Source organism: Hemicordylus capensis, chromosome 2, assembly GCF_027244095.1.
Source record: "Hemicordylus capensis ecotype Gifberg chromosome 2, rHemCap1.1.pri, whole genome shotgun sequence".
Lineage (NCBI taxonomy): Eukaryota > Metazoa > Chordata > Lepidosauria > Squamata > Cordylidae > Hemicordylus > Hemicordylus capensis.
In genome coordinates this window covers 350,771,151-350,787,241 of record NC_069658.1, presented here as the reverse complement: position 1 = coordinate 350,787,241, position 16,091 = coordinate 350,771,151, and the positions used below count along the sequence as shown (strand labels likewise).

At 41.4% G+C, this 16,091-nt stretch overlaps 1 protein-coding gene across 2 annotated transcripts in view; it reads right to left on the bottom strand.

Annotated features, from left to right (window-relative positions):
- LOC128344516 (serine/threonine-protein phosphatase 2A catalytic subunit alpha isoform) overlaps nucleotides 1–13,721 on the bottom strand; it is a 117,492-nt gene extending 103,771 nt beyond the window's left edge. For both annotated transcript variants that reach the window (XM_053294766.1, XM_053294763.1), the window contains exons 1-5: nucleotides 13,590–13,721; nucleotides 10,197–10,378; nucleotides 7,541–7,735; nucleotides 5,930–6,108; nucleotides 4,901–5,013 (exon numbers count right to left, since the gene is read on the bottom strand). In XM_053294766.1, coding sequence (XP_053150741.1) covers nucleotides 4,901–5,013; nucleotides 5,930–6,108; nucleotides 7,541–7,735; nucleotides 10,197–10,378; nucleotides 13,590–13,656 — 736 coding nt within the window. In that variant the 5' untranslated portion in view covers nucleotides 13,657–13,721. The remainder of the gene's footprint in view (nucleotides 1–4,900; nucleotides 5,014–5,929; nucleotides 6,109–7,540; nucleotides 7,736–10,196; nucleotides 10,379–13,589) is intronic.
- Between the last annotated feature and the right edge of the window lie 2,370 nt (nucleotides 13,722–16,091).

Here is a 16,091-nt window from a genome sequence, read left to right as displayed (position 1 = left end):
CATCCTGAATTTGCAAGTCTGAACAAACTGATTGAGCTCCCTCAAGTCCATTATAGCCCTCATTCCCCCATCCTTTTTGGAGATTTGAAAATAATGGGAGTAAAACCTGGACATCCTTTCCACCCACTGCACTGGCACAAATGCCTGTTTTTGCAGAAACACCTGTATTTCCTCCAATAGCACTGGGGTTGGTTTTGTAAACTTCATCCCCTGAAAGAGAGGCAAAGTTTGGAACTCTATTGTGTAACCAAACCTTATAATCTTTAGAACCCACTGGTTTGATGTTATATTGTGCCATGCTTGCGCATGACTTACCAGCTTGATGGTTTTGCTGACAATCACAAAGCAGATGTCGTGTGCCTTGGGTGATGATGCTTGTGCTAATGGTTGTGCTTGCAGTGGATGGATCTGGCCATCAAAGAGTCTGCTTGTTCTGCTCCCTATTCTGTTTAGCATTCTGACCCTTTTGCTGCTGTCTACCGAATGACTAATTATGGGATGATGTCCCTGTTATGTTTGTAGAAGCCATAAACATTGTAAGTTTGTGGAACGTAACCATGCATGGCGACGCAGGGTTACAGCTGTAGTCATTGCCCTTGGTTCCATCTCCTCCAAATGCTTAAAAGTGCTGAGAAGCTGCCTAGTCACAGCAGTCATCTTCTCATATGTCTGTGCAAACTTATTCTGGAACTCCTCTGGTGTCATTGTAGTTGAGTCCTGGTAAAGCACATCCCATAAATGATGTCCGTATATGGCCAAACATGCAGAATAGTTTGCAATCTTTATAGTCAAACTTGAAGTGGCATATATCTTTCGCCCTAATACATCCATTTTTCAACCTTCCTTTTCAGAAGGAGTAGTATGGCGTTGTCTATCCTTTGATGAAGCCATGCATTCCATAACTAGAGTTCAGCACCGGATGCCGCATCAGTTAAGTGTTATCTTCTTCTTGTACTTTGTACAATCCTTCTAATTAACTCAGTGTCGGAGTAGATGTTTGCAGCACCTCCCATGCCGACTGGGCTGCCTTTGCCATTGCAGGCAGCATGGGTAGCGCTATTGGGTGTGTCACTCTTGCCTTAGCCATCATATTATAAACTGGATCTTTAAGATCCACTTTGGGTTGTTTTAGTTCTAACCCCAGAGCCTCAGCCATCTCTCTTATTTGTGCATGATAGGCCTTCAGCTCTTCCGAGGGCGATAATGAAATCTTTGGTGGCACTTCTGCAGGAGGATCAGGCTCATTACCACCGTCATAATCAGTTTCTGAAGAATCTGTAGTGTAAAGTGTTGTTTTTTTAAAGTATTTTAATTGGTTTTAAATTGTTTTAATCATTTTTGAATTGTTTTTATATTGCTTTTAGCATTGTGTTTGAATTGTGGGTTTTATGTCTTTTTAAAAAGTTGTTGTACACCACCCAGAGCCTCTGGATGCGACCGTTTATAAATGTAATAAATAAGTAAATATTGATCACAGTCACCTTCATCCTCATCTTCAAGATGTAAGGATGGAGGTGAGTCTGGGAGTGTCTTTTTCTTTGTGGGTTTCTTGGGCTGCACAGGCGCCTGTGACTGTGCAGGTGGAGTTTGTGTCTGACTTGCAGTAGACGTAACTGTGCGCACCCTTTCAGGTTCCTTAGCAGGTGCTGGTGCTTGCTGCACATTGTGCAAAGCTTCTGGTTGTACTTTCCAAATCTGGTATTCCGCATAATCAGCAGGATATATGTAGGGGTGTGTCTGAACCTGTAAATGTGTGTGATCTGACCTGATATACTGGAGGAAGTTAAGCCTTGCGCAGCTGTATATTGCAATGGTGACTTCCAGGAGGCATAGCTTGGACCTGGTCAAGCAAAAAGAGAAATAGGTCTTGAAACATCTGACCGATCACTCGACTGCCTCAACAAGGACATTAGTCTTATTGGATTTGTAGTTGTAGGCATTAGTCGTTATCGGGTTCAAAGATGTTGGTCGAGTCTTTATTGGTGTCATTGATGGCGTTTTTGGTACCGAGAGCGCTCCCTCATCGGCACTGTGTTCCATACCGAGCCCCCGACTTATGAATCCTTGGAATGTTGAGCCAGATGGAGTACTGTCTGTGGATTCTAAGATTGCAAATAAGGACGTCATTGTTTGGGGGTCCAAAGCAACCTCCACCTCTCCAGCTGCTTCTTCTCCAAAGTCCATATAATCCGCTGGTTGGTAAGTCTGCTGTGGCGTTGCCACTGGTGACTGTATCGGCGTTAGTGCTGGAGAGAATTCTGTTGGCTTTCGGCGCTCCAGAGTTGTTGATACCGAGGGTGGGACTGCTATTGATACCATGGCCATCGGTCCCGAGGCTGTAGATGTTGGAGGTATTCTGCTCGATGCCGATGCCATGATTGTTGGTCCCTTGGATGTCGATGCCGAAGGCGTTTTGCTCAGTACCATTGTTGATGAATCCCATTCCGCGACTGTAGCTTGCTTCTCCGTCGGAGAGGGTGTGCTTCCTCTAGAGTCCATCTTAGCAATTTGTTTCTTAGGAGGGGAGTCCTCTTCCTCCTCATCCATGGAAGAATGTCTATGTTTCCTGCGTTGGTGGTGTTTCTTTTTCACCACTTCCAGACTCTTGAACTCTTGCTGCTCAGTGGCTTTAGTCTGCGTCATCCACCAAAAGAGTCGCAATCAGGCACAATCCCATGCTGGAAACTGACCTCGACATTGGTCTCGATGTCAGTGGTCGAAGTGCTTTGTCATATACAGCCACTTGGAGAGACAGTGCACAATTATTGAGAGTTTGTTTCAAGAACAAGCAGCATATCTTACATGTTGCCAGGTTATGCTGCTCCCCTAAGCAAAGCAAACATGTGTCATGGCTATCTGTTGTCTGTAGCTTTGCCTGGCATTCCATGAAGCGCTTGAACGTAGTTTTCACTACAGGTTTGGACGCCATCATTAGATGTCTTTATTTCTGTTTTAAACCTTATGTACTGTCCGTCTCGCTTTCGATTTGCCTTTAAGAAGTCCTTCGGTTGCTTAGCCAGTAATTCCAAGTTGTGCGTCCCCCAGACAAGTCCGGGGTACACCCTGTTTTTATTCTTCTGTTTGAATCTATTAGAGTTATTTTGGTATCCTGTCCGAAGTCCTTTTACCGTGTTATCCAAACTGTTATTATAATTCACTGAGGAGCTAAGTAAACTAGGTGTAGACGCATAGGCAGTCTAACAGAAACTGAGCAAGAGCACGCCCCAACTGCTGACAATAACAGAAGCACGGAGCACATGCAGGGCAGTTGAAGGCGTAGGAAAGAGCTAGTCAATCTATCTGTGAGGTCCCTGCGAAGGCGCAGAACCCATTCATTATGAATGCAACAGATCACAGTCCATATCAATGAAGGTTTATTCATGATCAAAGAACACCATGGGCAGCATCCAAACTAAGCTAGTAATGACTGTCCCATTGACATTAATGGTGCTTAGTGACTAATTAATCTGGATGCTGCCCTATGGTTTTAATGAATATGAAGTTTTATTTACAAAGGTCCCCTGCAAAATAGAATTGTGAATTTGGGCTTAATTAAATATATAAACTTGATTTTTACACTTCTATCTTTCTCATGTTTGCTATGTAAGAATCCTCATTTAATTCTGCAGTATTATTCCTTATTGTACTGCATAGTTAAGGCTCCTGGACTAGTCACCATGTACAGAAACTTCAAATTTGCAGGTGTGTGGGGTGGTATGGACATGTTATATCATACTGAATTATTTCTAGGGATTATGAGCTATTCTATGAGGAAAGGTCCTCCTCCCTCCACTTTCCCCCTACTTTGCACTCTCCAACCCTTTCAAAATGCTTCTTCTCCCCTCTTGCAATTTCTTCTGTGCCACTTTTTGTCACTTCCTGTTGATAACATGTTCCACTGATCACTGATGTTACTCTATATTCCCATTCTGGGGTATTTCAGCTATCAAACAATATCAAGAAAGCACCTCTGAACGGGGCGGGGGGGGGGGGAGATGCAGACCACATGTGACAATCAAGCTTGAACATATGCTTGTGCCCCTGCTCAAACATATGCCTGTGCCCGCCCACCAACCCCTCCTTCTCTCTCACACACTCACACAGCCATGACTAAATCAGTCTAAACAGTTTTAACCTCTGTCATTGTTTATAATGTTTTATTGCTGTTATATTTGTATTGACTTTTTATTATAATTTATTATTATTGTTTTTATTATAAGCCATCTCAAGCAACAGTAAGCTGTAAGCAGGGCCAGGGGAGAAATGTTCCAAATAACTAATGTGTATGCATTCTAGAAAGCCCTTGCCTCTTGCTTTTAAAGGAACCTTGGAAGCAAGTTGCATTAAAATCAACAGTTCCAAATACAAGTGTTTAGAAATGGGGTCCATGTTGGATTTTGGAGAGGTGCAGGAGGATCCAAAGTATCTGTGCTCAATTTCTCTAGTAAAATTTGCTCATGGCTAAATTAGATGGGCCAGCAGGAGACTGGGTCTCTCTTTTTGCCCCTCAAAAGGTAAAAGCAGCTGCAGCACACCCTGAATTAGGTCAGGGCAGTAGCACTGGGGAGGAGGGAGTTTGACCCATTCCCATATACATTTTGCCCACTGCAAAGCTGCCATTTGCCTACAAACAGGAGTGTAAGTTTTAAAGGGTGCACAACAGAAGAGCATTCTGTTTAAATCATTTAAACGTTTAAATCTGTTTAAACGTTAAAATCCTACCCATACCTTTGATGGCAAATAGAATACTTTATGTGAAAAATAAATTCCCTGACACTTCTCCTTATTAAAGCACAATCCTGAACAGTGATGTATGCTAGCCTAAGTTTGTATTTTAAATCAAAATAAACTCAACATTACAACAATGTGTTCTGCAAATATATTCTGTAGCAGTACCTACCCACTTTAGTCACAATTTTATGAAGTAAGTCAAGGTCAGAGCTGCTGGGTAGGTAGGGGTTGCCAGTGGCCATCTCGATGATCATACAACCTAAAGCCCAGATGTCCACAGGTCTAAGATCAGGAAATGAACAAAGGGCTCAACAATACAAAGACTGAAGCTACAATAAAGCCAACTTACTGTTAGTTTAAGGTCTTTTAAAAAAAGATTTAAATAGCTATAAAATCACAACAAATCTGAACATATAAACGCAAGATCAGTTGGCTGAGCCCAAGAACACAAAAAGACAAATCATTTCCTCCAGAGAAGTCCACTTATTTCAGCTAGAATGCTTCAAAATAATTGGCTTGAGAACTACAGTCTGATGACACCCTAATTTTAAATGCATTGTTGAGACACATCACATTGATTTCAATGGAACTTAAATATATAGTTGTTAAATATAAATTTATGTCCTGTTATTTACTGACCACCATATTAAGGCCAGAATCAGGCCTCTCTCAATTTTTTTTTTAATCACAGTTGGCAATGGGGAAGCTTTACTTCTGTACAAGGAGACAGCCTAATTGTTTCATGTCCATTATTTGCAAGTAAGTCCCACTGAAACTTACAAACAAGGAGTTTAGGACTGGAATGTAACTAATATGTAATGCACACATTTCAGTTTCAAAATATAGCAAACAATAGGAACCACAGGCAGTGTTCCATTTTATTTAAAGGAACACTGTATATCTGCACTACTGAAACCAATGCAATATTTGAGTGCTCCTCTAATATTATGTGCAATGTTCTGTGAATTACTAAGATTAGATGTTTTATTAATCTCCTTCTCCATCAACACAAGAGCTACTGTTTAAGTTTGTATCAGAATGCCATCTAATGCTCCTTTACTATGCCCCGCCACATCTAGGTAATATATGTTGGTTTTAAGAATGATCTTATATGAATACCCACAAACTAAAAGTAATCTGCATAACACTAATATATTCCAGTGCAGGCTGATAACAATTAAAAGCAGAAAAAACATACTTCCCATATGTAGTATCTTTTAATACCAACTCTGGAGCTCTGTACCACCGTGTGGCCACGTAATCTGTATAAATATCACCAGGGGCTGCTAAGGTCCGAGCAAATCCAAAATCACAAAGTTTAGTAATTCCAGATTGTGAAACTAAAATATTCTCAGGTTTGATATCACGGTGTATGACCTGGTACAGAGGAACAAAGTAGAATCTGGTATAAGCATAAAAAGGAAAAATAAATTACTACCAAAATCATTACGTAAAACAAGCAAGTAAAACTCTAAATGACTTGGTCCCCAAATACCTTAAAGATGAAGGGCGTATCTAGGGTGCGGCAGGCAGGGCGTGCCTGAAGGGGGCACCATTTTTAAATTATTTTTTTTTAAATGGCCACCAAAAAACAAAATGGCCACTGCACATGCTCAAATGGCCTCTGTGAGGCCCTAAGCCATGCCAGGCTTTGCAGAGGCCATTTGAGCATGCATGGTGGCCATTTTGTTTTCGGTGGCCATTTTTAAAAAAAAATATTTTTAAAAATGGCCACCGCACATGGTCAAATGCTCCCTGTGAGGCCCTAGAGGCCAGCAGGGGGAGGGGGAACCTTTTTAGCCTCCCCCCCCCCAGCCATTAGGAAGCCCCCTGAAGGTGCTACAGGTAATTTTTTTTAAAAAAATAATAATAAATATAATATGTCACTTTACAAATATTTAGTTTGGCACTATGTACAGAGAATCAGGGCTTGTGAATACTGAGCTGAAGCTTATGAGCTAGGATTGTATTCATTTGCTCTTACTTTGCTTCTTGTGATAAGTGAGTTAATTTGATGTCTTAATAATATGGCTATTAATGGTGAGTTTGTCTTTGAATCAGTGTGAAATCCTTAGTATTAAGGCCCACTGGGAGTTTCTTGCTCTTTTTCTCTCATTTTAACTGTCTTTCTGAGATACTAGAATATATTCCAAGTTTACTCTGCATATCCTTTAATTATTTTCAGAGTATCTGGGAAAAGACAAATTCTCCATTTATTTTTAAAACTTATGTAATAGTGATGCTACAATGCATAGTAGAGAATTAGACAGGCACTTCTGTTTAGTTTTCCAAGTACACCACCACATAGTACTGGGTATTTCATGAGCCCCAGCATACTGAAATTTGTAGTTTTCCAGCATTTTTTGGTCTGGCTACGTCCACTGCTAAATATTTGAAATATTAAAAGATTAACAAGCTTGACTTGTATTTTTCAGCTGATATTATGGTAAAGTTATCCGAAAGATGGGTGTCAGATGTTTGGACATGGGGCACAATTTCAGTGCTTGCCCTAGGCGCTATTTTCCCTAGATACACCTCTGTAATAAAGACCACCTGCCTCCAGCTGAATACCAACCTTACTAGGTTGGCTGGGGACTAGGTGAAAAGTATAATGCTCCAAATCAGCACAAATATGCAACAAACAGCTGGTTTCTTAGGACGGCATTATCATGGAACAGCCATTCTTCAAGGAATTTAGAATGTAAGTGTTGAGACACTGAAATATCTAATAATCAGATATGTATTCAGGTGGAAATAACATCCCATTCCAACCTCTGATTTTTCACTATGATTTTTGTAGAGTACTTACATTATTACTGTGGAGATAGTCAATTGCTCGAAGAATCTGGTAGAGATACCTTTTAAGTCTCCTGCTGTCCAGTCCATGAGAGTAGTGCTGTAGTTCATCTAAAATTGTATGATCAATAAATTCAAACACTAAATGAATTTTCTTTTTCTGTCGAAATACTTCAATCAGATTGACCAAATTTTCATGGCGAAATTGCTGTTTCCAAAAGAAGAATGAGAATTTTGGGATGATATGAAGCAAAAATACATGTCAATTTTCTACTATCTTCAAATAGAGAAATTCTTCTTCCCTTTGCTCTATGAAGTTTCTAAGAGTCTGGTCACAGTTATTTATGTACTTTTTGTTAATGAATCTAAGCCAACACATTGTTTAGCAATTTCACAAAAGTGTACTACATCCAGTGTGAACAGATTTTCTCTCCTTTGTAATTTAGAAATATTAGGATATAACATTTATAAACATTATCATTTACATTATTTACAAATGTAGGAGTCACATTTCTGTTAGCAACTTACAAGTCTGTGTTAATTTTGTGTGGTTGCTGCCTGAAAAGAAAGTCACAATAGTCCTCTTCATATGAAATCCTTCCCACATTCAGTAAGGGGAGGGAGGAAGGGAGCAGGACTATGCCCTCCAGCTGTGCCCAGCCAGTGGCAGTGCATTTAGCTTTAATAAGGAAGCGCCAATACCCACAGATTCCGTGAGCATGTATAATCAGTATCCCCACTCCCAAAGTGTGGGGATACTGATTAACCCTAACCCTTTCTCATAAAAGCCAAAGCTGTAGCCACTGGTGAGCATGGTCAGTGGGTGCATCAGCATGAGAGATGTGGCCAACAGGGCACAGTCCTACTCCCCTCCCCCGCATTTACTCAACACAGATAATTTCATGTGAAGAGGATCAGTGGGAGAAGTTGCAACCACATCTGTGTAGCCATTAAATAAAAGTGGTATTTCGATGTGGTTAAACCATCCCCCAAACCAGACAGAGAACTAGCTCCTCAAAAGCTTCCCACGCATTTTGCCACACATGTAATTCCTTTTTCCAGAATCAATCACACCACAAAGATATATAAAAGTAGTTGTGAGGTCTTCCTCTAGTTTGTTAAAGATATGTGAGAGCTGAGCTCCACTTAAATCTTCCTCATCCAAGCTGTGTCCTCTGCATTGTCCATCTCATATCTGCTGACATCCTGTGCAATGCTGGAAGCTAGTTGTATTGAAATCCATAGAATTTACATTCATCTAAATATGTTTAAGTTAAATATGCCAGGTACAAAATAGTGGCCTTATAACGTTTTGATCTTGTATCTTGGCAGATTCTGTATTTGGGTGACTTATATCTAACATTATTTAAATCAATGAGATTTGTAAATAGGAAAACATATCTTTCTCTGGATTGTGGCCAATGAACAGTACCCAGAACACTGCTTGTGCAGTAGCACTAGCCCAAGTTATTGTCCCTGTTCCTTTCTCTCTATAGCTATGTAAAAAACTGTTCCTGAGGGACCTCCAGCAATGGTGTGAGATATGTTATGGGTGGCTGCAGGGGAAAGGGAGAATCACCAGAAACCAAGCAGAGCCACCTTTGCAAAAGGCATCTCCACTTCCCTATGGATGCTACCCAATGTGTTTGGGATCAAGATGTTCATAAACTTAAGTTGCTGTATTTTTATTTAACTTATTTATTGATTGGCCAATCAGTCACACTTGGGAAGAAAGGAAAATTACAAAGTTTTTACAATTCATGGAACCCACGCAAACAGCTGATTTTTCAAGATTTACATTGATGTCTAGAGCAAAGGTCCCTCAGAGTTTATGGGACTCTGAGTGCACAGAAGGGGGAATGTTTAAATTGGAAAGTTTACATAAGCTACATTTTACAAGTGAATATCATCAGTTATTTAGTTTATATATAAAAACTGATTCTACACCAGGGTATATTTCATCCCTTAAGAGCCTGATCCCAAATGGGATTATTTGGAAATAAATCCCATTGTGTTCAGTGGAAATTACTTCCATATAACTGAGCTCAGGACTGCAGCTTTACTGAAATGCAATTACTTGCATTGCTAGAAACATGAAAACAATTTCTCTATATGAAATGAGAAGCTGTTACTAAGAAGAAACTGAATAGCCGTGGTTCTTCACAACTCTTCTTATTTAGCTGTAAATATGAAATTGAAACACAAGGCTTTGTTATCTTGTATACTTTTATGGTTATCACAAGACTAGTAGTCATTAATTTCCTCTTGTATTTAGTGTGTGTGTGTCTACCAAGGATGACAATACATTTGTTAGACTTCTCACAGAACTCTGCTGTTTTTGCTGCTATAGCTACCCTTCTGAAAGCGATTACAAGGCTGTATATATTATTCATCTACACACTGTAATACTTGGCAGTAAATCCCATTGATTTCACTGAAGCATACTTCAACTATGTGTACTTCACATCAGAATGCCAATTGGTTTCTAACAAATTATCCATTATAACTTAAAAAGTATCGTAACAAAATAGATTTGACATGAACATAATCTCTTTTATTATGGTTTTATAAGTTCAGTAGGCTATAATTAAAAGCTATATCCAATAACGATGCACATTTCTAGGCAGTAGCAAGGCATTTATTTTCAAATGACAACAAAAGAAGCAAACCTTTAGGAATTTTATCTCTCTCATGGCAATTTTGTTAACAGATTTTTCTGGCTTCTCATAAAATATCTTAATGGCAACTATATGGCCTGTTTCCTTGTGTTTGCATTTCATTACTGTTCCGTAACTTCCCTCTCCGACTTTTCCAAGGATCTCATACATTTCCATACTCAAGTCTGAAACCTCTTCATGGAAATGAAAAACAAACAAACATACATTATTTGAAAACACACCTCTTTTTTAAAAAGGTATATTCACAGAATATAAGCAGGGGAGCTATTTCTACAAACATGGAAGCTTTTCCAACTCTATTTTATATCTAACAAGCAATGTGTGCCTCATACAGTGGTAGACTCCTTTGCTGAAGGTTTTCAAACAGAGGTTGGACGGGCATCAGTCAGGGATGCTGTAGCAGTTTCCTGCTCTGAGCAGGGGGATTGTGGACTGGAAGGCCTCCAAGCTTCCTAAGGTAAAGTGTGCCGTCAAGTCGATTTTGACTCCTAGTTACCATGGAGCCCTATGGTTTTCTTTGGTAGAATACAGGAGGGGTTTACCATTGCCTCCTCCCACGCAGTATGAGATGATGCCTTTCAACATCTTCCTATATCGCTGCTGCCCAATATACTCCCAGTGGGGATTCGAACCGGCAACCTTCTGCTTGTTAGTCAAGCATTTTCTTGCTGTGCCACTTAAGGTGACTCCAAGGTTAAATAAAGAGCCAGCATGGTGTAGTGGTTAGAGTGCTGGACTAGGACTGGGGAGACCCGAGTTTAAATTCCCATTTAGCCATGATACTAGCTGGGTGACTCTGGGCCAGTCACTTCTCTCTCAGCCTAACCTACTTCACAGGGTTGTTGTGAAGGGAGCCTCCAGTATGTAGTACACCACTCTGGACTCCTTGGAGGAAGAGTGGGATATGAATGTAAAAATAAATAAATAATAAATAAATAAATAAATAACGGTTCCTACCAACTCTAAAATTCTATTATTCAATGTTGCTGTTAAAGACTATTACTACAGTTCTCCAAGAACTTTTTCAGAGCGTGCCACACTGTAAATAGTGTCACGAACATCAAGCCCTCCTGAGACTTTCTGCTGCAATTCATTACTGTTGCTGTACAACTTCTCTATTTATTTCAATGGAATTTCATTAGGCTCTGACCAGTGTTCCCTCTAATTTTTTTCATCTGTATGCCGAATGAATTTTGTTCTAGACGGCAGTATCAAGGCAGTATGTGCACACGTGTTCAGAATGGGGCTTTCCAATTCAACCTGGTCAGGATCTAAAATGAACTGAGTGGATATCAAAAAACTTGTGAGCGTGTGCATATGTGCACACCTTAGAGATGACACTGGCTCTGAATAATGGCTTGGTAGATTACATCCCTAGTTAGGTAGAACAAAATACTAAATAAAAAAACCAGTTGCACTTTATATCCAGACTTCAACTTTTGTGACACTGTTGCTTGTGCTGATGTCTCCATTCCATAGCCATTTGCAAAAAGCTTTAAATTTGTATGTTGATCATAGCGCTATAATATGTCTGAACTGGCCTACATAAGAACAGCCCTGCTGGGTCAGGCCCAAAGCCCATCAAGTCCAGCATCCTGTTTCACACAGTGGCCTACCAGTTGCCTCTGGGAAGCCCACAGGCAAGAGCTGAGGGCATGCCCTCTCTTCTACTGTTACTCACCTGCAACTAGTATTTAGAAGCACCCTGCCTCTGCGGCCCAATGTGGCCTATAGCCCTCAGACTAGTAGCCATTGAAAGACCTGTCCTCCATGAATTTATCTAAATCTCTCTCAAAGCCATCCAGTTGTTGGCTATCACATCTTGTGGCAGAGAATACCAGAGGTTAATTATGCATTGTGTGAAAAAGTACTTCCTTTTGTCAGTCCTAAACTTCTTGGCAATCAGTGTCATGGGATAATTCTTGGTTCTAGTGGTTTCTCCCTCAAGTGAGAAGGAGAAAATGTACTTTCTCCACACCATGCATGATGTTATAGACCTCTATCATGTCTCCCCACAGTCATCTTTTTTCTAAATTAAAAAGCAGCCTCATAAGGAAGGTGCTCTAGGCCCCTGATCATCTTGGTTGCCCTCTTCTGCACCTTTTCCAGTTCTACAATGTCCTTTTTTAGATGTGGTGACCAGAACTGCATGCAGTACTACAAATGTGGTCACACCATAGTTTTGTATACGGGCATTATAATATTAGCATTTTTATTTTCAATTCCCTTCCTAGCGATTCCAAGCATGGGTTTGGCCTTTTTCACAGCTGCCACACATGTTGTTGACACTTTCAACAAGTTTTCCACCATGGCCCCAAGATCCCTCTCCTGCTCAGTCACGAACAGCTCAGATCCCTCTGTGAAAAATGCATTATGGTTTATGACTCTTAAAAGACTTCCTATTACTTACAACCCAATTCAGCTCCAGAACTCTTCACTGGCATAATGTGTCACCAAGGTATACAGAAAGGCAAATACACAACAAGTCTGCCAGGAAGTGGGAAGGGAGAATAGATATCAACCCAACAAGAATGTAGTTGCAGTCCAAGTCCTTTACAGCCCTATTCATACCTTATGTTCCACACACAGGTACAATCTGTGTATAGCATATGCATATACAGTACACATGCAGTTATGTTCAACTCGGGTACAGTGGTGAACTTCAAATGTCTGTACCCTACATTTGATGAGACCTATCCCCAGATCCGCTTTTAAAATGAACACATGCGATATGTGTGCACGTACAGACACCTGTACACACATACAAGGTAATGTCCGAAAAGGGCTGACTGACGCCTACTACGGCTTATCCCGTTCTCGTCCAGCAGCTACGCAGGAGCACCACCCCAGTGAAGCTGCCTCGCGCTCTCTTCCCCTTCAAGACCGGGGACATGAGCCTCGCCTCACGTTTTTAATTAGGAACCCCTAGAAGACTCTCAAGAAACGCTTCCAGCCACGTTTGGAACACGGGAGCAGAGGAAGTCTGCCGCCGCTCTTCGGGTTTGGCGCGGGGTGAAACAGCCCTTGGAAACCGCTCCTTGGAAACCGCTTCAGGTGCTGCTCTCGACGCTTTACAGCTGTCAGTCAGACAGCTCCGAGCAGGGGAGCAGCCTCCGCCAGGCGGCCAACTGACAGCTCACGTTGCTCCGCTTTTCCTTCCCCGTGTGCGTGGTGGCGACGCTGCCCTTTAGCACCACCAGCTGTTTCCGCTCGTTCCGCCGTCACATCTCTGCACCCCTCCCTCCCTCCTCCTTTCCCCCGCCGCCGCCGCCGCAGCAGGGAGCCGCCCCGCCCCGCCCCGCCTCTCGCGTCACGCATGACGGCCCTCGGGGCCATCTTGGCTCTCGGACGCAGCCAGCCACTCTTATCTAGGGGGCCTCTGACCTGTTCCCGTGAATTCCCCATGTTGACTCTTCCCAGGCCCAGCCAAGCAAACCGGCCGTGTTACCATAGCAACCACCAGCTATATCAACAGCCGGGCCGGCTACGTAATGGGGGGTGGGCGGCGCCTCTTTGACGTCCTCGCCTTGCTCAACAGGTTCCGCCGGGCAGAGGAAAGAGAGGGAGGGGCCGGGGATTGGCGCGGCTAGCCTGTAGGGCAAATAGGGAACGCAATAAGGAAGAATAGGACAGAGTAGCCTCTGTCACTCAACAAGCCCTCTGCAAAGCAACTATTTCATAAGACGGCCACCGTCTCTTAGTTGCCCGGTTCTGCAAATGGTATAAAATGCCAGCTGTCCTAGATCTTTCTCGTTGCTTTGTTTTTACGCGGCATAATCGGATTCTAAGGAAGTTCTAGGGCTGAGTCGCCTTTGCGTTACTGGAGACCTCAGGTGTCGTTTTAATACTTGTTTTCATTGCAAACTTACAAGCAGAAAATATGCAATATAAAATCAGGACTAGGCATTTTTATGAGGCAGAAGATGCCCCAGCCAGAGGGCACCTTGGGCAGCCCTGCAAGGCTGCACCCTTCGTTTCAGCTAATATCAGCTAGAAACCGTCAACATGCTTTTCTTTATGGATCTCAAAAAGCTTGCTAATGAGCTAGAATTTTAAAAGAGAAGGAAAAACACATACTGTACATAAACAGAATGGACAGGTTTTTGAGAACAAATAGAGACAAGTAGTCCAAACTTGAAGGGACAGGGTCAGAAAAGGTAAAGCACAAAACAAGTTGAGGCTGGTGAGGGATGCTGAAATCAACAAAAAGCTCCCCCCCTCCCTGCATGTTCAAAGAAAGAGGAAGGAAATGTTAGACCTTCTTTTTGGTAAGGAGAATGAAATTTATTTATTTATTTGTCACATTTATATACTTTCATCTCTGGGCGGTGACAGAAATTAGCAGGTAACAGAAAAGGTAGAATTGCTCGACTCTTATTTTGCCCAAGTCTTCTCCCAAAAGGGGAACTCTGCAACCTCACAAAATCATTGTGATTTCAAGATTGGTCAGGAAAGAAACTTCTCTATCTTACATGTGTTCAAAGTCTTCAGGACCAAATTGCATCCTAGGGCACAAAATTAATTTACTAATGCATTCTCAGAATTTCTATCTGTCATCTTTGAGAAATCCAGGAGAACTGGTTTCACTGTGATTCCAGTGCCACGGGACTGGAGTCAAGTTAAATAATTTGCCCTAGTCTTCAGAAAGGAAAAAGGAAGATAGATCTAAGAAACCACAATCAGGTCAGTCTGACTTTGATACAAGGAAAGATATGAGAACAAATTATAAAGCAGTCTGTCTGTACCCAACTTGTTAATGATGTAGTGATTAAAAGAAACCATCATAGATTTGTCAAGAATAAATCCTGCCAGACTAATTGGGGACGGGTTTTATGCACTTGTGCACCCATGGCCATGCCTCAATCTGCTTATTAGAACTCTCAGTAGTGCTGCCATCACACTCTTGTGAGAGAGAAACTTCATCATATCAAAAATATCTCAAAAACCTCTTAAAGTAGTGTGTGACTCAAGAGTGAGTATCATGGGTAAGGCTGAACAGAGTGCTTCCAGCACAGACAGAATATAAAGTATTTAAAAATCTAGTTTATTTAAGTATAAAAAGAACCATACCATTTACAGGCAGTGAAAAATCTTCTAAAAAGGCAAATATTCAAAACATACCCAGAAGGTATTTTTTCCCCCATCCTGCCTGGTGTTAGACAGGAGACTGAATAATTTTAGTTAGGTTGGAGTTCAGAAATAAAAAAGCTGGCATCATGACTGAAGCTTCCTTCCACACAGCCAGGCAGAATAGGCTGCACTCTTTGTGCAGCTTAGACTCAGTCAAGGGCCAAAGCAGAAATTTAGAAGCACAATAAACATTCAGCAACAGACAAAAACTGACCTTAAATTAAATTTTGTAATAGAGTTTTTGTAAACACTTGTGCATTCTCTGTCTAGCAGAGGAAAGATTGTAGAGCTGTGTTAAGTAAAAATCTTGACTTGCATTCCTTGCAGACCTCTGGAATCAATGGTTCTGTATGCTCTGGCAACTGAAGACTCCAGCCATTATTTTAATAATGGTCTAGGGAAGGCAGTAGAATTTGTGAGCTTCCACTATTTGCATTGATGGCTTGGTACTTAGCACCATTTGAGTCTTTCCTGGCACAGGAAGGAGATTGTATAGAAAGCAGGTTGGCTACATGAGACAGAAAAGGCTCAAAATAGAGTTTAGAATAAAGAAAAGTTCTGGTATATGATTTACAGGGGGCTTTGGACTGAATAAAGGCCGGTTTCATGATACTAACCTCTTGTTTTCATTGAGTTGCTAGCATAGTAAATTGTGAGAATGTTGTTCTTCTTGTTCCTTGACTCCTGGCGACCACAGAGCCATGTGGTTTTCTTTGGTAGAATACAGGAGGGGTTTACTATTGCCTCCTCCCACAC